Source organism: Haemaphysalis longicornis, unplaced genomic scaffold, assembly GCF_048455015.1.
Source record: "Haemaphysalis longicornis isolate Haplotype H1 unplaced genomic scaffold, Haemaphysalis longicornis Haplotype H1 scaffold_1, whole genome shotgun sequence".
Lineage (NCBI taxonomy): Eukaryota > Metazoa > Arthropoda > Arachnida > Ixodida > Ixodidae > Haemaphysalis > Haemaphysalis longicornis.
Genome location: NW_027526203.1, coordinates 121318712 through 121342219, shown reverse-complemented (window position 1 = coordinate 121342219; position 23508 = coordinate 121318712). Strand labels below are relative to the sequence as shown.

Here is a 23508-nt window from a genome sequence, read left to right as displayed (position 1 = left end):
GTTGCGTTTTGACCGTTACCGCTTTTGGGTATAAATAGACCCCCGCAAGCGTTGTAAACCATTCCTGTTTGAGCAGCGAATCCATGCTGTCGCTCTGCTCGAGTCCTGTATTGTAACCTCGCCCGTCGGGCATTGTTCTTTGGCTTCGGCTCACCTCTCGCTATGAAGTAAACAGTTACGTTAGCCTAAGGCTTCTGGACTTCTTCACGGCTGCAACAGCGGCTGGCCGCTCGCATCATACACGCTACCACTCGTATTTCGGACGCCACGGAGCTCGGATCGGGTGCCCCCACTCGGTCGCAACAGTATGCACACTTGCCGCGGGCGCACCCACGAAATAACTCGGTACGAGAAACGAAACCCCGGTACGCTGTTTAGCAGCGAAGCTGTTGAACAAATCGTTTGTGTATGGTGTCCGCATTAGTATACCAAAAAAAAAATTCACGACAATCCACCCTGCGAATTTGGTTCGAAAGCAAAGCAAATTCACTTTCGTGGCTCTACAAATAGTGAAACCAGAGACAAGTGAAATGCACTTAACCACACCTTTTATTACTTCAAAGAGATATCCTTTGCTTAGGGTAAATGAATGCGTGATGCATGAACGGTACTTGGTTGAGTTGTATTGGTGTAGCACATGAATGGAAACTCTTTTTTTATAAAATTAAAAGAAGCTCAAACCCGGTGTTACACGATGTCACTTCTCTGTCTCTGCCGCCGCCCACGTAAGCGACGAGATCGGCGGAAGAGACGAAGAAGGAGGAGCAGGAGGATGGGGAAATTTTATTCAGATTTCTAAACCGCCCAGAGGGCGGCGCAGGGGAATGGTTCCTTCTCTGTAGCCCATTTGCAGTCCGCGCCGCTTGTGCTCTGTCCACCAGCTGAAGCTGGGTAGGCAGAGAAGGACTGGACAGCAGCCTCTCCCATTGCTCTTGTTGGGTAGTTGACAGGAAGAAAGGAAGCTCAGCGCTAAAGTCGCGCACCCCGATTATGATGCGGAGTGTTTATACTTGTGAGCACAAAATTTACATTCAGCGTCGTAGCGAATCGGCTGCATTAAACAAAGACGCGTGGGGTGTGGGAAGGAGCCGCATTTTATTAGCCGTAGGGTAGTTTGTTGTTCTCTGGAAAGGTCAGGGTAAAGCGAGAGCAGGGTCTGTCTCTGAAGGCGATAATGCTGGGTTATGTCCCTGAATGTGACAAGCGGTTGGCTGTCTTCGTGCAGCTCCATAGCCTCCGGGGTAAAAGCGCTGGCTCGTTGGTGGGCGTATTCGTTGCCCTGCATGAAAGCGTGAGCTGGCGTCCAGTTGAGCTGACTGGAACCGGTAGGGGAGTGGTTTTTTTAGGCCCCGCAGTGCAGCTCAGGGACACCCACCCCGACTGGTAATTCCTGTAAGATTGTTGGAAATCGGTGACTACCTTCCGAGCCCCTGGTTGAGTGAGAGCCAAGGCGATGGCTGCCTCTTCTGCTGCCGTCATATATTGGGTCTCGAGTAATGCACACGCAAGGAGGTTGGTTCTGACAGTAGCCACGATAATGGCATCGTATTGCTACCCTCGATGTTGGGAGGCGTCTGTGCAGATAGATGCATGATCCCCGCCGGGGGTGGTGTTGACCGCTTGAGACCGTGCTTGTCGGCCACCCTCGTCGTGTGACGGGTTCATATTTCTAAGCAAAGGGAGCCTCTTAAGTTCTTGTCGCCAAAAGTCTGGGAGTACATCACGCGGTGTGACATTCTGTGCTGCCCAGCCAATCTGGTGACGCATGCGGCGACCCACTGCAGGTTTGCTCACTCAGAGCTTCTGGTTAGAAAGATAGCCCTCTATCAGCTTTTCCACCGAGTTATGGAGCCCCATCCTAAGCACTCACGGGAAGACCAATGGCCTGCTCAACCGCCTTTCTAATCGTTAAATCAAGCATCTTTATGTCTACCTTGCCGAGAAGAAGAAAGGGGGGTGACGTAAGTGATTCTGGAGAAGACTAAAGCTTGAATTAATCGAAAAATATCGGCTTCCTTGAGGCCTCGCTTCTTGGTGGCAACTCGCCTGATTATGCGTATGATTTGATTGAGGCTGTTTGAGGCGCTGCAACGATACGTCACTCTTGGTGTTGGCCTGGAGATGTAGGCCCAGGATCGTGACGCTGGGGGCTTCGAATGATGGCCGGAATGAAGGCTTGGAATGATGGGCCTGAGGCTGCATCTGTTAAGCTTTCAGTGTGTCCACGCATTCGTTCAGTTTTCCAAGGTTTCCTTAAAGTCGTGTCGTGTTTCCGCATTTGACAGCCGTCTACATAGCCACGACCTCTAGTCGGGTGTGGGGGGGTGGCGGGGGGTGGACGCTAGGTTCGCTTTATATTCGAGCTCTGTACTGAACAAAATATGCTTTACCTGCAACATTTTCCTTTTACCGGAATTTCGGTTTATACAGTCGTTGAGGACACTAAAACGTGTTTACTGTAGCGAAACTCTAAACGGAACCGTCCGTTTCGCCCCGATTCCTGGTTCGTAGAATTATGAGTGATTCGGGCGTGGTAAACGGTAGTTGTTATTTCCTTCTACATACCAATTCTAGTTGATCTCTATCATTTTCCAAGTTCTAGACATCTTTCTCATGTCGTAGTTCCGCATGCACCGATATAAGCAGAAATGGTAAAAACATTAAAGCAGTTCGACTCAAAAGGGAAAGTTGTCGGAAGGTAGGAGCAGTGATTCGCGAGAGAGGCTATGACGTCGTTATCCGCGCGTTGCTGCCACCTCTCACGTTCTTCCACTCCGTGTCCCACTCCTCTGTTGATGGATTGAACAGATGTTTCTCCAACGCAATTGAAATTTCCCGCCTTCGAAGTGTAAGCGCACCCTCTGCCTGGAACAGCACGAGCGGGAGCTGTGTTGTTTTTGTGCTTGCTTTCATCTCACACGTGCAGGAGCCTTACTGCGCAGTTTGGAACGCGTGTTGTCCGCAGCCACAATTTTCGCTTAGTATTGTAGAAACCAACCCAAATAGCGGTCCTAACTTTGCCTCAAATGTACCTGCAGTTTTCCTTGCGCTAAATAATGGGGAGATGTATGACAAGTGCCAGCGCTTCAGGAGTTTCGAATGGTTATGCCTATATAAACCGCTTGTTTTATGAAGCCTGTGTGTTACGCCGTTACGCTGCGGGGTACTTTTTGGGTCCGTTATGTCGATGTTTGGCCGATGTCACTGATTGCGGCCGAGGCTAGACATCATGACAGCGAACCAGCTACGACGACAAGGAAGGACCCTCAAGTGATCTCCACTTAAAATAAGCTTTGCCTCCGTTACTTATAAACTAGGTAGCAACACCTGAGCGATTGAAGGGCGCAGATCCGGCTGGGTTACGCGGCCGGATCTGTCGCAGTCCAGGAGTTTACGCAGAGTTCTTCCTAGGTAAAGCCCTACTGGCTGCAGACATTGTTCACACTTAAGCACACCGTGAGCCGACAACACAAACGACGATGCAACGTAAACCGCAGCTATTCCTAATAAGTGTAGGCAGGTAAAACCTGCAAGTGAAACTAAAACTGGGAGACTACCTAAACACGACAGCACGTTAACAAAACAGTTGGATTACAACCGCCTTTTATTTATCCCATAGGGGTCACGAATTTCTTTTATGTTTTTCAGCGACTTGGATCAGGCTGCTGCCAGGTCTGTGGATTTCACCCAATTGTGTCTTCGAGCGCCACTCCCAGGTTCACGAGAACGGGAGACAAGCCTTGTTGGAGTCCACTCAGCAGGTCTCCAGCCACACCTCCTAAACCACCCAGGTTCTGGCCAAGGAATGCACGAAGAACTTGCACCAACACCGCCAGTAGGCACTGCAGCGAATGCACGCCAGATTATAAAGAGATCCAGGATTAGGACCCTTATAGAAATACCGTGCTTCGTCTAATGTGCTTCGTCTAACAAATAGATTAAATTTTATGTTATCTCAACTCTGCAAAAATAGAGCATGCATCACAAAGCAAGGCCACAAAGTGAGATGTTTCTGGCGCGCTATACCTCCCTTCATAACATAGAGGCGTAGTGCCCCTGATATTATTTTGTTTTATTGACTTCATCAGTGAGGCACGCTTCATACACCTCAGCTATGCGGCTCTAACAGGCTGTATGCCGTCCGACTGTGTATTATAACTGACATTGCGGAACTTCCAGGACGTCGTTAACGTCTTGTACTCAACCAACGCACGCAGATGGTTAAAGGACTAATGCCTTGTCTTATTTTGAGTTCCCTAGCATCCAATCTTCACACAGAGCGCTATATCTGTTCCAAAGCACATTCACAAATGACAAGTGCAGATGTGGAGCTGAATGCAAACGCGGGTGTCTACAACTGCCGAGTTTTCGTATATGCAACAGTATTTCATTGGGAAGTTCTTTTACGCCACACTATCACAAATAAAAAAGAAGAATAAACAATTATTCACGTTTCAGCGCACATATACAGTTTTTCGAAGCAATGCCTTATACATAAAATAAACATGGAAAGTCACCACAAAAAACGAGAAATGGGAAACCCGCTAAGCTGTGGTACGCTTAAAACATAACAGAACCCCATGTTAGTGCGAAGCTCGCTGCTCTCTGTTATTTATAAACAAGCAGTGGAGTTCTATAATGTTAACGAAAACTGGAAAGCACACAGGGCACGGACTTTAAGTTCAAAAACTTGCATGACCTACTGCTCTGTTAATGATTTCTTTCCTTCAGCTTTTACGACTAGAAGCTTGAAAGGACTACATAGCTATTTCTAGCTAGCGGTAGATTTCTTACAAGGACAACTGGCATCTCGTAGCCAGTGCAAGTACAGCCACGACTGCTCGCTTCTTACCTGAAATAACCTTTTACAGTACCTTAGCCAATCCTCTGCCGAACATACTTCCAATGTAAAGGAACGATGCGGAGACTTACAAAATCTATGGAAGGATTCCCGCCATCTCATGGCCAATTGGGATACTGAGGTGGGGTCTACATTACGGCGATCGTCCCCGTCTCATCACTGGCCTTGCCTCAACAATGCTATCTCTACAGTGTTCGTTGACATTATGCATTAACTCCGAATCCAACTTATCGGAAAATCAACTAGGCAATAGAGCACGCCCTGCTTAGAGGTCGGTCGAGACATTATAAATGCATTTATGAATTCTATACCGGTCACTTGGGACGAATTGAACGTGTGTTTTTATCCCACAGAGAGCACACAACTGTTTGAAATTTCCAAAATTGGCTTTCTAGAGCCAACTTTGCGGCTCCACAAATAACCGTAAAATACCGTCCGCCCATACATGTGTAAGGTATAGTGTGGCGTAAGTTACTGTACTCTTCTTACGCAATCTAAGGCCTGGTTCAGACTGTTGCCGCAACACACGTAATAGCTTTAAAGAATGACGGCGTTTCACGCCTCAGCCAGCTGAACTGCGTAACCCGCCGTTTTTTTTACGTTCATGTTTCCGGGTATGTCTTTTGACTCGGTAGCCTGAACATAGCCCAACGTGACAATTATGCGGTGTTTCCTTCTGAACAGGAATAGATTGTGGTATTGAAATAAATGTTAGTAGGAGCGTGTGAAATACCTAAAAATTTATTTGAGCGAAAATATTCGGTACCCATAGTCGCGAAGCAAATAAAGCGCGATTTCCAGGTTTTCTCTAGCCGATGTCGAATGTAGTACATAAAAAGTACTGGCATTGAATTGCCCACAAGCCTTTAATAATAAGGTCATTGCAGAGAAGCATGACTTCATGACGAACGGCGACTAAAAATGCACTACAAATGGTACCTCCTCTTTTAAACAAAACCATACAAAACGATATGTTTGCCGTAGGTAATCGCACAGTGCAAATCATATTTTAGTGCGCGTTGGGTGCGGTATCGGTACGCCGCCTGCGTAGTTTGCTGGTTGTTTATGGGTGTTCCCTTCGTTCGCTATGTGACACGCACACCACTCATAACAAGCCTTAAAGGGAAGGTTACATCATTTTTGCGCGTCTTTCGCACGCCCTCCAACACCCCCGAAATTCCATATTCGTGGTGAAGCTAGGCCGCTCCCCTCGCGAACCTAAGGGCCGCCATGTAGTCTGCGTTGGCTGCCCCTATTGAAGCACTGAGTACCCCCCTGCCAAGCCCGCCCCCGTCGAAGGACCCTGGAAAACCTCCTTTTTTCGTGGACGCATAATAACGTCGTGTCTTGGACTTGAGTGGCTAAATAAAGTTTATTCTCCCTCTCGCTCTTTCTCTCTCTCCAACAGCGCTGATAGACACTGCGCCGGCTTTCCTTAAAAGCTACATGGTAGCCTCTACGAAGACCTTCTCCCCTACAGCCTCCAAGACATAATTTCTACGAGTTTTAGAGGCAGCGCGGGCGAAAATACTCCACGTTTTTTCTAGGTGTTCCCCAGATCACCTAAACCAATAGTGCTAATGATGAAGGAGTGTAAACTGCCTCCACCCCCCACTTGGCAGTCACTTGAAGTATTCGTAATGCTACTGCGCATTGTGATAAGGTAGCGAGGGCAATCTCTAGAGGCCGGCTACGTCTCGGAGGGGCAGAAAGTTCTGCGTTTGCGTAATCAGACTGCAGTACCCTCTCCACGCTAACCCTGGATGTTCCCATCAACCGAAACTACCGCGCCTGACTTCAACAGAAGGGCACACATATCGGCCCCGACTGTAAATTTCTTTAGAGCCCATTAGGAACAGTTTCAAAGACTATAATAGTATTTACATTGATGGCTCGCTGACGGCTGTAGTGCTCCCGAAAGGGATCTGGATGCCTTCGTCGCACAACACCAACTGTGGCCTATCTGGCTACAAGATAGGTACTATGGCTACTCAGCTGGCTCCAGGGCGCGCTGCGTTTTGTTACATTTTAGAGATGCCCACAAATGAAGAATCCGCGTTTATCAATTCCCGGTCAGCGCTCGAGTTCTTAGCATCGCGATCTAAAGAACAGTTGGGCTGTGCAATGAAGTTCCTACACCTCCAAGCAATGAAGAACGGTGCAGCGTGGAATCGTAGCAGCTTCCTGTACGCTGCAGTGTCGCGGAACTAATTACGAAACGGGTCTAACCAGATATTTTATCGTTGAAATTAGAATTTCCAATGGTTGTAGAAAGTTGGTGGTTGGCTTACCGACAGCATCACAAGAAGGCCTCGTAGGACTGTTCCCAACTGAAAAGCGAGAGAGAATAATGGGAACAATGTACACACCGCATTTCCACTTAGTAGAACACACGCGCAAGACCTGCGGCACGGTCAACATTGCAATATTCAGCACGAAAGTAGCAGTCAACCTTGAGAGAAGGGCAAAGTTACGATCCCTCAGTTGTTACATGGTGGGAAGGATAAAAGTTGCTCCACTGTACCTTTGCGCCCTTCGGAGAGGCATATTAAAACGACTGAGAGAGCTTGTCCTAAAAATATTTGTTTCGGAGTTGCGTATATACCTATAGTTAGCTCATAGCACGGTAAAAAGAGTTAGAAACAAGAATAAAGTGGCACCTATCAAGAAAGTTCTACCCATGGCTTACGGACGGGACAAAGAGGAACACTTGCATTATCGAGGGAATACCGACTACCCATTCAAGATAGATGCATGCAACGCATTCGTACACACGTCTGATTGATATTTAGAGGCTGGAAGTGCACGCTCTTCTAGAAAAGAGAGAGCAAAATTAAGGCCTAATAAGGCCGTCCGTCTTCGCGGGGAACGGTTCATCTTCTAGTGAAGTAACTTCGGCAGTGTGTGTGCCGTCTGCACAACCCCCGCCGATCTATCGAGTGTGACAATAGGCCAAAGCGCAACATTCGTTTTCGTTGCTGTCATTTCGCGCATATGTCTGTGAACAGTTCTGGATTTCCCAAACACCAGCCATTGCAGTCAGTGTGTCTTTTACATAGTGCCATGGAAGAAAATATCAATGTAATTATGAGAAAAGCACCTAGGGTAAATCAAGCAGCGAATAATGGCAAGGGGCGGCGAAGCGCAATGGGCAATCGCGTTTCGTTGAGGTTATCTTAATAGGCTGTACTGCATAGGATCCTCGAGAGCTAATAACGGCCTTTGAAAGATTTCAAGCGCGCCAACAATGAGACAAATATCAGTGAAAATGGAAGACGTTGATTCCCAAGCGTAATGAACATGTATACCTTTACTTAAGCGAAAAAACGCATTAGTTGCTGATGACAACGAAAGCAAATTAAAAATGCACGCTGCAGCTGAACGTCTTTAATTTAGCTTTTCCACCCGATACATGCCTTGGTGTATATGCCTTGGGCACCAAAGCTATCATAATGCTGCAACTGCTGTAAGACCCGTATGCATTTACCCATCCCGATCATCTAGCAACGCTTACTTGAGAGTTCAGGCTAAGCAACACCGAATTTGGTTTCGCCTTTGGAGGAAATTGTGGCCTGTTTCCATATTCTGACATTCACGCACACTACCGCTTTCTCATACGATACCTAGAGCATAGAACATAAGTAGCGAACACTACGAATGTAATTAGTTCGTGCTTAACGGTGCGGAAACAAATGAGTCGTCCGATCACCCAGCAACCCGTAGCAACTAGGCTGCGAGTCGATTGTTCTTTACGAAAAAAAAATATAGTTGTGAGGCTCTACTTGAACTCAGCAGTTGTTCCTAGCGTCAGCAAAACACAAAGCGCCAAAGCCGATCGCGATCAATTGCACGGATGTAAATTCGGACTCCAGCTGGAATGAATCGCCGCTTTGTGCACAGTACTGAACGCTTTACGCTTCAAGACCCATTATCTACCAAACGACCTGTCTGACCGGATGGCCCAGTGGTAGCTGATTGGATTGCTTGGGTACTGTTTAGGGAGTCTTTGGTCTGCTGTTTTTTTTTCGGCCACTCCCTTCCAGCAGTTCGTCTTAGGGGAGTATCGGAACGGACCAACCTGGTCGTGGAGTACCGGGTCGTGAACCGGGTCGTGACCGCTCACATTTAGTCTCCAAAACGAATTTTGGTCCTTTTTGCTTAAGAGTGCGTGGGCTATGAAGTGGCGCCTTATTACAGGGCAATAGGTTAAAATTACTTGAATCACTTGATATTGCTCGGAAATATCTTTCAATGTTCAGTGATCAAATGATTCTAAGCGAATCATTGTTGAAGCGCAGGCGTGCACTCACACACACACACACACACACACGTGCACGGACACACACACACACACACACACACACGTGCACGGACACACACTTTAACACGCACATACACAACGCATACAAACACGCACACACATGCACAAGCATACACACACACACGCACATACACAGCGCATACAAACACGCACACACACGCCCACGCATATATACACACGCGCGAACGCACACGTACACACACACACACGCACGCACACACACACGCATACCCACGCACGTACGCCCCACAGACGACAGCCGCATTGCGCGCGTCCTCTTTCTACGTCTGCTTCAAAACGTTCATAGACGTGGATCGGGAAGAAGGTCGCACGTGGAGAGTTTGCTGACAGAAATTTAATGATGATCTCGACTATTAAAGTCCTGTGGACACGCCATATTATTTGCGGCGGAGACAGCGAAGTACGTGGTGCTGGATTCTTGATAAAAGTTAGCTCCGGAAGAAGAGTCTGTTTATGCCATGCACTGATACTTTGTTACCAAACTGCCAAAGAGGTGTAGCTTCTAGACTTTCTTTTTTTTTTGGAAACCGCACAACTCACTGTGACAACTGGCTTGTCGCAGACGTCCAAGTGATTCAAGCACTGCAGGAGGGACAAAAATTATTGTTAGTCAGGGACAACCACGTAACAATGAAGGTGATGTATCCATCAGCGAAAGCGCATGCTTACACATCTGACAGTAGCCTTTGGCCCCAGCACAACATAAGTTGTGCGTTGGGACAAGCAGCGACCCATGCAGTAAACTTTAATTCGCGGTGCTTTTCCATGAAATCACTTTTGTAGCGTTGCTCAATGACTGACTGCGCTGAAGGAGCTGTGTCGCAGGTACATGATTTTTTAAGAGCGAAGCTCTTTACCAAATCGTGATGTTTCCAGTCCGCAGTTAAAAATAGCAAGTAATTGCCAAGCCCGCGCACGTGAGCGCGGGACTCGCGGCGACCACCCGGCAGTTAACAAAACCAAGAAACGAAAACACGAGCGCTCGTGTGTTCGTGCCTCGCGACGAACACCCAGCATCACCGGCGCATGTTTACAAGCCAAGCATACCGGCTTGGGAGATTGGCCAAGATTTTCCAAAAAATACTTCAGCATTCGCAATAATCGTGGCAACAGTTGCTCGGAACGGGAAACACACGTCATAGTTTGCGTCCCTCCAAGGTTATGTCCAAGGATTATCACTTCCAAAAAAAAAAATTAGGGAAGCTCACAGTTATAGCAACAATGATGGAGTAAAGGGTGTTGCGGCAGCGACGAAGAGGCAAATCGGCTGCAACAATGGACTTAAACCATCCTGATGGTCGCAAAGGTTACGTACAGCTTCGCTACCTTTACGTCTTACGCGTTAGTGTGAGCGTCCTTCATTTTTTTATTTCTCTGCGCCATTGAATGCCCGGTAGTTACGCCAGTCGATGTACTACCAGATAGCAAGACTTTCCTAGATATCGGCGTGAAGATAGATGTTGTGCGAGCTTGGTGTGAAACACTCTCATGAGAAAAAGTGAGATCCCTACATTTAACCATTTTTAATGCCATTGGGGCCGCCTTCGCAGGTTTCATACGCAATAATGGGTCGGTAATATGTTTGGGTGTTTCTACAATTATATATTTTCAGCTTTATTACCTGGAACAAGTTGGGCGTGTTCGGAAGCCATACAGTAGTGTTCGTACATCCAACGGTTATTCTTGGGTCACTCATTCTACTCCGGTAGAGACTGTTACAAGGCTTCCTGTTGATGAGGAGTGAAGGAATAAAAACACAGTTCTGAGTAATTCATAGTGAAACGCCGAAGAAGATTTTTCGCTTTATTTGCGAACGCAAGTCCGCCCAAACAACACTTTCAGTAAGTATACCTATCGCTGGTTGGCTATGGCACTTGCGAAGAGTTAGGTTGCTTCTTTTAAGCGAAATACCCTTGATCACCTCTTCCAGCGCTGATTCTGTAAATAATGGTTGATGTGTGACAAATAATATCACTGAACAGTGCAACTGTTGCCCCGACGGTGTTTTCACGCCCGGATCTGAGTATCAACAGTTTGTTTTTCTTAACTATGTAATAAGAATCACGCATGACAAATGATTTGCACCAATTTGCAGTTTACCAGTGAGCGAAATCCCATGATACCATTTGCGGAAAGTTAAACTCCGTAAAAACAGAAGATCAGGGAAATCTGACATATTTTTTCAAGGATATACTATGAGCTGCGCGTAGTAATTAGATGATTACATTTTTTCCCAGGATTTTTTATTTCAATGTGAGAAGTAGAAGATTTGTGTAGAAAAGTTTGAACGATAAGCTGTCGAAAGTACTGCAAGATGGCGCTTGGAAACCGGTTGCAAACTTGATATTACATTGTTTTCAGCCTGACGGTTACTTTTTTTATTTCATGACGTTGTTTAACAAATTATTGTTTGTATTTTCTTTTTGTGCGCTATTGGTTTCACGCTGAACGCTTGCAACCACCTGTTTTCATTTAAAACCATATAGTCTTTGGAAAGCATTCCTCGGCAAAAGTGGGTGCTACTCACTCACACTCACACAGAAAAAAAATATATTTTTCCTCACGCACTAACTCACAATCACGCTCACCACTCGCCATCACCACTCGCACTCACTCGCACTCACCCCCTACTCACTCATAAGTGGTGGTGGGGGGGCGGGGAGATGAGGGGAGTGTACTCGTGAGTGAGCCTGTTAGAAAGACGTGCCCTTACAGGGCTTCACTTCCGGACCAATTTTTGTACGTTTTTTGTCTGACAGTTTGCATTACTCTGCATGAATTGCTAATAAAACCTGAATGTTAATATGAATTTGAACACACTATAGTTATATATTATTGCGGTCTTACAGCGAATTTGTCTTGGGCAGGGAACTGACCATACGTGCGTGCGTCTATCGGGTCGCAGGTGCTGCCTCCAGACTTTGTGTCAAATGTTCTGTATCTCTCAATCTAATGTAGCTATCATAGAAACAGATATAATTAAATTGGCCGCTACGGCGATTCTTTCATTACACCGAGGTTTATTGATTTGTCATGACAAGTTATTTCACTGCGAAGTCATAAACATTACAGACCTCCCTCCGGTTGTAAACTTATGGTAAAAGGAAATCGCTATGGTTAAAGGAGTATGTAAAATGAAACTGCTATAAGCCTTGTTTATGGAAACTATCACAACAAATTACGCTAATTAAGGAAGTTATGCTGATGTGTCTTTAAGCTATCAATAAAACATGTCATCATGGATAACTTCACATAGTTACCCCCCAATACAGGTTCGCTGGCCTTCCATCTTCATATTAATGGCATCGCTTTTTTATTTGTTTTAGGCGCGTGAAAAATACGCGAATATTTTAATTCCAGAAAGGCAATAGGAGCAGCGGAAAAGGCAACAGAAGGCTACAATATACATGCATTCAGCAAGCGTGAAACCTTCTCAATGCTGAAGCAGGAACGCCGGGAACAAAGTGGGACCAGAATGTAGAGAACCCAATATTCCATTATTGAGAAGCAAGAGCGAAATGCCCCCACATCTGAGAGCACAATGCTTGGGAGTACAGCGCCGTGTTTCCACACTGTTTCCATGCCCGGAGAAGTGATTTATATCATTGCAGTGTCGGACAAGTTTATCTATCCGTAATTGCGATGCCCTCCCCCAACATTCCATGCGGAGGGCCTTGTCGGAGCAGGAACAAAAATGCCCACATCGGTAATGGCCAAGAATTGTGATTCTAGCAACGCACTTTGGTTGTGTTTCTTTCTTTGTGGGGGAGGGGGCAGTTTTGAACGGCTGTTCTCTTTGATACACGATATCCCTGTAAGCACCGCGTTATAGACGCTTTAAAAATGGTAAGACTACAAGTTAAGTGAAAAGGAAATGCGGCCTACTGATGAATAAAAAGCGCATACCCGTGCATGGTGCTCATATCTCTTTTTGTTTTCAGGGAGTTGAGGCAGATTCTTAAAGATACGGAACGGAAATGAAAGGAAAGAAGTAGTGCCTTTATAACAAAAGCATTTATACTCACATGCATACGCTTGCTAGCATTGCGGATGAATTAAGGATATTCTCATTACCACGGCAGGGGATTCATGGAGGAAATTATGACTCCCTTCCGCAACAATTGTACCAACCTATAAAACGACGCACAGTTATACTGCTCAACCATATTCAATATGCGGTACAGGCAGTAGATTATAAAATCACACTTTATAAAGTGTGATTTAAAATCATACTCACGCAACAAAAGGTTTCAAAAACTGCTTCACTGGCCCACAGTGTACTACGTTCTTGTCAATGCGTTAGTCACTTGGACCGACTCCGTTTCTTCAAGCTTGTCAAGCTATTCTGTGCACTGGTCGGTTGAGCTTAGGACACAAAGAAATGGTGTAGATTCTCAGGCCTCGAAGCAAAGAAGGCCGTTTATGTATGAAAACCAGAATGGTTCATTCGCTTTGGGAAAATTCAAGTATATCCGGTGTGGCTTTTCGTTTTTTCGTCGCCATTTGATTGGCTAGCTTAAAGCCAACCTGCCCCATTTTTCCGTAGTATATATTCCGTGCCAGCCAGACATCTGCTAACACTTGCCTACTCCATCTGAAACATAGCATGTTGCCAGAAATATGAAACCTCGCTAACAATGCCACTGTCACTTGTAATTTAAAGTATTTGCGGCAGGGGAAAAATATTGTTTGGTGTAGACTTTTTTGTCAGTGGAGTTGCCATATGGTTGCATTTTAGCATCCCTTTGACGATCTATGTTTTGCACAATTCGCTACGCTGGAATCGTGCTCGTGGATTTTGTATGGGAGTAGAATTGCGTACTTGTTGTCGTTGCCGCTGCATCCCTATTGTAACGTAACTCATAAAGTACGCGCTGCCTAGGCCTCCACATTCTAGAAATGATATATCCAAGCTGAAGCTCATGCAACACCGGATATATCTGTGTGGTAGCTCGGAGAAGCGGACAGTCGCGGGCCGTGTTCTGCCTGCTGGCTGCACCGCCATTAGACTCTTGTGATTGGGCTGTGTTGTTTCCCCCATTAATATAGCTACTCACCCGTAGTGGCTGTCAGCTTCAAGCTCATATATATTGAGGTGTGCGGCCATACCTCGGCAAAGTTTTCCCGGCTCACTCAAACTAACTCACAAATTTATTTTTGGAATCACCACTCACTCAAGCTCAGACTTATTCGTGAGCAACAATTGTGCGCTCACTCAAAATCAAACTCAAAGCAAGCGCTAAACTCAGAACTCACTCGGACTTAGAACTCACTCGGGCTCAAAGCTCAAAATGTACTCAGAACTGAAAATGGACTCAGAACTCAATGAACTCAGCTCACGCGGGCTCAGAACTCAAAATGGTCTCAAAACTCAAAATGTACTTCGAACTAAAATGGACCGAGAACAAACCCGGGCTCAAAACTGAAAATGGACTCATAATATTTGAGCCCGAGTGAGTTCTGAGTTCATTTGAGCTCCTTTTGAGTTTGAGTCTGCATGAGTTCTGAGTTCATTTTTTTGTTTTGAATCCATTTTGAGTTCTGAGGCCGAGTGGGTTACTGCCACGGGCTCAGAACTCAAAATAGATTCAAAACAAAAAAAATTACCCCACCTTCCCGCGAGGGGAACCCTGTGGAGATGCGACGCCACAGCGAGCATCGGCTGCTCGCTTCAACCGTTTGCATTCGGTATCACGTTTACGAAGTTCGGAATCGGCTGCTCGCTTCAATCGTTTGCGTTCAGCATCACGTTCACGACACTTCGCAACCTTGTCTTCAGTGGTGCTAGCATTCCTGTTATCAGTGTGATCGGTGCTTGTTACGGTTGCGCGGGCGATAGCAGAATTGTGAGGCTCCATTCAACGCATCGATGGAAATCGGAACGCCGGTGCTGGAACGACCGCGGCTAAGACGCAACGTGGCGCGGCTATGACGCAACACAATCCAACACAACCCACTTTAATCCAATCCAATCCAAATCTAATCCAATCCAATCCAATCCAATCCAAGCCGAGCCAACCCAATCGAATCCAATCCAATGCCCCTCGCGAGAGAGTGTTCGCTATCGGAGAAGAGAGGGGGTGAGCGGCGAAGAGCGCAGCTCGTGCGGCGAGGAGAATGGGGAGGGGCGGACGACAACGACGCCGACGCTGCATGGACAAGGCGAGTGAATGAGATGCAGTCGCATCTAAAATGAACTCAGAACTCAAATGGACGCAGAAATAACTCAAGCTCATAATTCAAAATGTACTAAGAATTTTTGAGCTCGAGTGAGTTCTGAGTCCATTTGAGTTCTGGGGTCATTTTGAGTTTTAAGTACGTTTTGAGATCTAAGCTCGAGTGAGTGTACCATCGGCGTCAAATGTGAATGTGAATGTGAATGTTTTATTTCAGACAACCGAAAAAAGTTACAGGGGAGATGTTACCGAGTAAACATCGCAATGAACACATAAAACATCACAGAAGCGGTTGTCTTCGGGGGATGCCGAAAAGGTAAACGAATTACCTGACAAAGCGACATCCCCCGGCCACCTGCCGCGGTGGCTCAGTGGCTAAGTGCTGAGCACGAGGTCGCGGGTTCGATTCCCGGCCGCGGCGGCCGCTTTTCTGATGGAGGCGAAAAGCAAAAACGCCCGTGTGTACGAGATTTCGGCGCACGATAAAAATCCCCAGGTGGTCAAAATTAATCCGGAGCCCTCCACTACGGCGCGCCTCATCGCCTGCGTTGCGTCGGCGCGTTAAACCCCACAATCAATCAATCAAATCAATCCCCCGGCCCCCCCTGCCCCCCTGCCCCCTCCTCCCCCCCCTCTACACACAACTCAGCAGCAACGTGACAAAGTACAAAATTTTCGAGCTCAGAAAACATAATACAGAAAACAAACTCCATTTGATACAAAGTTTACATAACACAAGTAAAGGTAGAATTTGTATTACTTAAGAATTGGCATTGCAAGTATAAACAAGATCACAAAGTAGAAATACAGAGCGATATTCAACGGTAATATTACGCTTATCTATATAATAGCTTGTTCACTGTAGCCCTAGCAAATACACATCAGCTTTCTTTTTGAAAGATTGTACAGAAAGAGCAGATTGCATCAATGTAAAAATAACACTGTGTTCGTTCAAAAAGTCGGGAATAGTGTAGGTTGTCTTTTGCGACCCATAGTTGTTGCGGATTCTTTCTTTGTTGTAGCTCGCATGCCGTAGATTGTATTCGTGGTTCTTCGATACGTATTGTTCCAGGAAGGCATCAGAATTATTTTTGAACTGTTGATAAATGAACAAAGCCATTTTTTTGTTTATGATGTTTTGAATAGTCAGTATGCTATGCTTGTGGAAGAGTGGGGCAGCGTGGGTTCTGGGTGATTCATTTTCTATCAAGCGTACTACTTTCTTTTGGAGTACTAGAAGATTACCTAAATTAACTTTGCCAGTTGTTCCCCACACAAGCGAGCAATAACTGAGGCGAGAGTGTATTAACGCGAAATACAGCTGCTTTTTCAACCACGTGGGCAGAAGCTGCTTCAGTTTATAGATGACGCCAACAGAGCGTGACACATCGGTTCGAATTCTATTTATATGAGCTGACCAATTTAAATTTTCATTAAACGTCACACCAAGAAATTGGTGTGAAGGGACTTGTTCGATGGTCGTGCCCCGAAATGTGATTGAAGTTTGGTGGCTTACACCCTTATTTTTAGGACGAAAAACGACAAACTTAGTTCTATTTGTGTTCAATGAAAGCTGGTTTGCTTCTAGCCATACCGATAATTTTTTAAGCCAGGCATTTGTTAATGTCCGGAGTGTAGCAAGATCACTGCCGGAAAAGGATATGTTCGTGTCGTCGGCGTATAAGATTAAATCTGCTGTGGAAGAAATATGTACGATGTCGTTTATGTATAACAAGAATAAGACTGGGCCGAGTATGGATCCCTGTGGCACTCCAAAATTCAGTTTCCTTGTTTGGATCTTGCGTGCTCGATTTCTGTGTACCCGCCGCGGTGGCTCAGTGGCTAAGGCGTTGCGCTGCTGAGCACGAGGTCGCGGGTTCGATTCCCGGCCACGGTGGCCGCTTTTCTGATGGAGGCGAAAGGCAAAAACGCCCGTGTGTTCGAGATTTCGGCGCACGTTAAAGATCTCCAGGTGGTCAAAATTAATCCGGAGTCCTCCACTACGGCGCGCCTCATCGCCTGCGTTGCGTCGGCGCGTTAAACCCTACAATCAATCAATCGATTTCTGTGTATTGAAAACGGTTACATAAGTAGCTTTTTATTAGATCCAAGCAAATCCCTCTAATTCCATACCTACTTAATTTTTGCAGTAAAATTTTATGGCAGACTGTCATTTTAATTAGTTTATTTTTGAATTGTTTATGTGATATTTTATTTGCAGAAGGCCTGTACAGCCGTGCTGTGTGGTACAATTCGATGCCGCTACTGTGATTGCCTTAGTATCAAGGGCGCTTGTGCTGATCAGGACTGGTTTGCTGTTACTTACTGCCTCTTGTTTTCGATGCGACATTTCTTGTTTACAGCTGTGCTTCGTGTGCTTCTGCGAGAGTATATGGTCAGCTTGGCACTTCACATATGAGACTCCATGCAGTATGCAGCACTTCAAAAGTGGAAACACATTAATCTAGAAACCACGTGACAAGTAACAGCAAACAATGCTGAATAGCTAGTAAGACATGTATTTCAGGTATAAATGGCCACAACACGTAGGCAACCTTAGAAAGGGGGCTGGCCAAACTTCCAAATAATTTATAAAGAATGTAAATTTCTAGCATACAGGTTCATCTCAACAATATCATACTAACGTACACAAGTCATGAATATAAAAAACTAATGCTTGTGCAAAAGACAGAAACCCAGTGTAGAACAGACATCTATATACGTCTTGCATGCGTACCACGACAATATCCATAAGACGTACCACTAAGGTAACGTCCCGTAAACAGCGTATAAAAGTACCATGAGACGTCTATTGTACGTTATCCTTCGTGTGATTTGGACGGGTTTTTTGCAGTTGTAGCAACGTTGAATATATGTAACTTTGATCCCAACGGTACGTCTCCTGGACATCTGCAATGTTGATTGCTGACGTCTCCGGGATATCTGCACGACGTAACGTGGTTTGCTGGGCAAAGGTTGCTACCAGGCAGAGCGGTGTTCTCCGACGCGTGACTTGTCTCGCGAGCCAGCGAGACGCGGCTTACATGCTGAAGCAGCGTCTGGTGATGATTATGAAGGGTGCGTACAGTTTACAAAGACGTGGCTGCAACAGTTCTAGTTTTGCTTAGTTGGTTGTTTTATCTAGCTCTGACCAATACTTCTTGCGTAGCCTGTTGAATTTCAAACGGCTAATGCCCTCCACTCCTCCAAAGTTGGGCGCATGAAAACCGCAACACATGGACTCGGAAACAGCGCACAAATGTGACCATCATGTTTTTGCGCCCGAATATAGTGTTTTCGTCGCCCTGAGATACATTCTAGAAGCTCTTGTGTTACCTTTTAGTAACGGCATACAGTGGATTTTAAAAGACATCAATGTTGCAGATATATAGAGTTTCAAATACTTTGGATACTCTGCAAACATCAGCATTGCGAACAGTTGGTGCTTCGCCACGGTGGCGGAGTGGTTAAGGCGTTGCGGTTCTGAGCACAAGCGGGCGGGTGCGGTCGCAGACGGGGTCCGTGGCTGCTTTTTCTGATGGAGGCTAAAAGCGAAAACGCCCGTGCATCGGGATATCAGCGCACGTTAACGATACCCACATCGTTAAAATTTATCCGTACTCTTCCACCTATTAAAACCTATTAAAACCACAAATGTCAGTTTTATATACCCATTTGACATATGTAGCAATCTTAACTTTTATATACAAACTCTGCTATGCAAATGTGATTTATTACGGTCGTCCTGTGTTCCCTTTCTTCGTCTCGCGTTTTTTCAGTTTTGCGCTTTCAGAAGGTGTAAAAATGAAAAATTTAACTACAGCCTGCAGGGGTTTCTAGCTTGCATATACGCTCTACTTCGGCGTGTGGATAATGTGTAGTGTGCGCTTCTTCACAGCTATATCATACCCAACATGAGGATAAAACTTAGGGGGTTCGGATTGGTTGTACACCAATGAGCACACCGCCTTGGTGACGAAAAAACCGCGACTTCGCCTCATCAGTATTAATGCGAAAGTGCAACGGCTTATAAACGAAAGAGATTGTATTCACGAAGTGATGGCGAAACGCGACAAATTCTTTTCAAGATACGGCAACTATTTTTTCTTGCTTTCTGAATCGCTGAAGAAGAAATAATTACAGCAGCATCCGCATCCAGATGCCACACACACACGTAGGGGGATTCCGGGAGCACTGCGGCGGCGGACCGACCGCTTGCTGGGAGCCGAGTCCCAGGATCAGCTGTCGGCGCCCACGCAAACGCCGACGACGTCAGCCGACGCAAAGGCACTCGTGACGTGTGAGCGCAGGGCAGGGACTCGCTAGGGACGCCTAAAGGCAGATTCGACACCAAGTCGGAGTTAATCCTTAACTTTGCTTTGGTTGCCTTCTCATCTAAATCCGAAATGAAACTGGCCATAAAAAAATGCTGTGTCCAAGGACGCGGGTTCGATTCCCGCCAGCGGTAGCCGTTTTCCTGATGGAAGAAACATCCCCCTCGCGAGGGGCACGATCAAATGCAGAGTATTTCCGGGGGCGCACGACGTTAAGTAGTTTGCGTTACGTTGTTGCACTTGTGGCAACTGCTGACGAGAGAGCGCGGCGATGAGTGCGTTCCAGCCTCGCCGACACCCGCCTTTATCACGCCACGATCGCGCCGAGAGGGCGCACCTGCGAGCGATGCGGACTACTATGGACGCCTAGAACGGGTGACATCGTGAGTTAAAGAAATGCTCTGCATTTAAAAACCCAAGTAAAAATATGTAGAAACCTCAAAACGTCTGTTGTATGGTGCATACGTGGTCTTTTTGTTCTTTTGCACGTATGTGTTTTTATTCCACAGCTGATGCATATGTGGCCAAGTGGGCCATATGAAGTACTTTTACGTAACGCAGAAGAAAAGCATTACGAGGCGGCTGATACGGTAGGATAAAGCGTGCAATATTACCGGCAGACCCTGTGCCTGCACGTGGCACACCGCATCGGATGTGAACTCAATGCGTGATCAAGCCTGCCATTCATAGGCGTAACTGACGCCTTATAAAAGACAACCTATATCAGCCAATTAGTTGCTAAACTGTTTGATCGGAACCAACGATTATTGACGGTATTGAGAGCTGCAATGCGTCGTACCAACAACGCTTTCATGATTGCGTGCCAACAATTTACGAATAGCTATGGGGCGTCGGGTCAGACGTTTCTGCTTAGCTGGTAATTATTCAGTGCCATGATTTCTGATGACTGCATCCGAACCACCATCCTTCACCAAGGCCAATATTCTGATACCCCACACTCCCTGTGAGCATCACTTTCAATTTTAACCCATTTTATGCCCAGCCATGACTACATCACAATGATAGGCATGGCACATTTATTTATTTATTCCACGCGGTTTCCAACATCGAGACCTGTAGCTTGATCCCCAACACACCCTAGTGGCATTACGTTGAATTGTAACCCAAATTATGACTAATCATGACTGTCTCATAACTAAAACCAGGAAGCATTTTTGTATTTCTGCGAAGTGATTCCCCTCATCGAGACATTTCATTTGACACCCCACACTCCCTCCTAGCCTCATTTGAAATTTTAATTCAATCTGACTAACCATGACTCTCTCGTGACTATAACCTGGACGCATTATTTATATGTCATCATGATTCACCGAATTGAGACCTTGACTTTCATACTTTACATGCTTTAGCTGCATCAACTTGAATTTGAATATGATTAACGACTCACCATGACTATCTCATGACTCTAACCACGAGGTATTTTTTGTTGAACGTGATTCCCCTCATCAAGACCTCTAATTTGACACCGAGATGCCCTAGCGGCATAGATTTGAATTTTAACACAGTCTTTGACTCCCGTGACGATCTCGTGACTATAAACGGGAAGCATTTTTGTAGTTGTCTCCCAGAATTCTCCTCACTGAGACAATGACTTTAATGCCCAACACATACCACTGGCGTCAATTTGAATGTTTATGCAATCAACGACTAACCTTGACTATCTCGTGATATGAGCATAACAAATTTTTGTCCCCCGTGATGTCGCTCATCGCAGCCTTCGATTTGATGCCTCACTCACCCTAATCGTGTCATTTCGAAATTTAACCCAATCTACAATCCACCATGACTATGTCATGATTATAATCAGGAAGCATTTTTGAATTTTATGTGATTCCCCCATTGAGACCTTTAATTTGATGCGCCATACGCCCTAGCGGCAGCAATTTTAATTTTGACCCAATCTTACTAGCCATGACTATCTCACGATATAACTATCACGTGTTTTGGTCCCACGTGATCACCCTCATGTAGACCTTTATTTCATTCCCCACACGCCCTGGGGGCATCAATTTGAATTTTAGCCCAAGGTATGACGTATTATGTATATCATATGATTAGGCCGAAGAAGCATTTTTTGTTTATTCCGAATGATTCCCTTAATTGGGACTTTTAATTTGACAACTTAGACGCCCTAGCGACATCAACTTGTATTTTCACCCTATCACTCACCATGTAGTACTATTTCCTAATGCAGTCGTTATTCTACCAAAGCGGGCGTCACCCGGTCGTTTCAGTTGACACCTCATTTAAAACAGCGGAGGGGACGGCCACTGCCCCCTCATTCCTTCGGTGCTGACCTCTTCGTTTTTGACCCGTAGCATATCATTACCGGTTAACTGAAACAGGTGAACCACCAGCAAGCAAGCGCCGCCATGTGCTTTCCCACCACCCTCTCTACCGTCTTAGAGAACCCATTCGGAGGTTATGGCAAAATGAGCCTTTTTTATGACCTCACCAATCGATTATTGATCAAACGGCCCCCCGATAAAACATGGGAGACAGCCCGTGCTGATCGTCTTAAAAATTCCACAAGAAAATTCTGAAGATCAGGCGCTCCCCTAACAGATCATGGGATAGCTAATGCTGCCGTACATACACGTAACCTGAATTCCGAGCTCAAAGCGACGCATGAAACTCCCCAGACAACCATTGCAGCCTCCTAGCTGAGGAAAAAAGTTGCGCAACAATCACGCAAGGGAAGCAACGTGGGCAACTAATGGCATGCGAACGCACATGTGTGATCTTTGGGTCTGTAGCCCTAGCACAATCGTATCTTGCTGTAAACGCAAAATGAACGGCTTGAAAAAAAATCACGTCGTCCTAGTGTAATATGCCAATTATGAACTGTATAACAACTATTATTTTCATACCTCGGTAAAGTTGGACAAGCTCTATTCACTCACAAGTTAATTTTTGGAATCACCTCTCATTCGTGCTCAAGCACGCTGAGCAGCTCAGCTATGCTTCCCTAAACTCAAACCCCAGTGAGCGCCAAACTGAAAACTCACTTGGGCGGACAACTCAAAATAGACTCAAATTCACAAATAACTCATTACTCAAAATGCATTCAAAACTCCAAATGAACTCGGAACTTAAATGGACGCAAGACTCAAGATGAACTCAGTACACAAATGGACTCAAAACTCACTGGAGCTAAAAACTCAAGATGTACTTAGAAATCAACATGGACATCAGAAGTCGAATGAACTCACAACACTCAAAACTCACTCGAGCTAAAAACTCAAGATGTACTTAAAAATCAACATGGACATCAGAAGTCGAATGAACTCACAACTCCTATGTACTCTAAGTTTAAAATAAACTCAGAACTAAAACTTCACTTGGAACTCACTCGTGCTGAGACGTACTAAACTCAGTTGGGCTCAACCGCACTGAGGGTCATTTCGGCTCAAACTCACTCGGCTCACTCGGGCTCAAACTCATGCCACACTAGCCTCGCGCTCATTCTAACTCAAACTCACGCGTGAGGTTCAGCCCGAATGAGTCTGGGGGATTGGACTCATGAGTGAGTCCGCCGACGTGTGAGTACGATCTATGGTCAATCTGACAACGTCGTACTGTACTATACGTCGGGACGGTAACGGTGTGCGCCGAATATAGTCGGATGCGGTGCAGTCGTATGGAGAAGTTTCGAAAAATGGCTCGTAATTATTTGTACCAATAACTAAGGCCGAAATCAGTATGGTCTTAGAGTCGCTTGAGGAAACAAAAGGGGCGTACGGATCTCGGACCAACATCCTTACTCGAGCTACA

At 45.8% G+C, this 23508-nt stretch overlaps 1 protein-coding gene across 1 annotated transcript; it reads right to left on the bottom strand.

Moving 5' to 3' along the window:
* Nucleotides 1-3573: 3573 nt before the first annotated feature.
* On the bottom strand, nucleotides 3574-13755 carry LOC144165752 (uncharacterized). Its single transcript, XM_077695538.1, has 5 exons — nucleotides 13441-13755; nucleotides 10825-10930; nucleotides 9744-9785; nucleotides 7153-7191; nucleotides 3574-3842 (listed from the first exon to the last, which is right to left on the bottom strand). Exons 2-5 carry the CDS (start codon nucleotides 10897-10899, stop codon nucleotides 3684-3686), a joined length of 315 nt encoding a protein of 104 aa, XP_077551664.1. The 5' UTR covers nucleotides 10900-10930; nucleotides 13441-13755; the 3' UTR covers nucleotides 3574-3683.
* Nucleotides 13756-23508: the final 9753 nt, after the last annotated feature.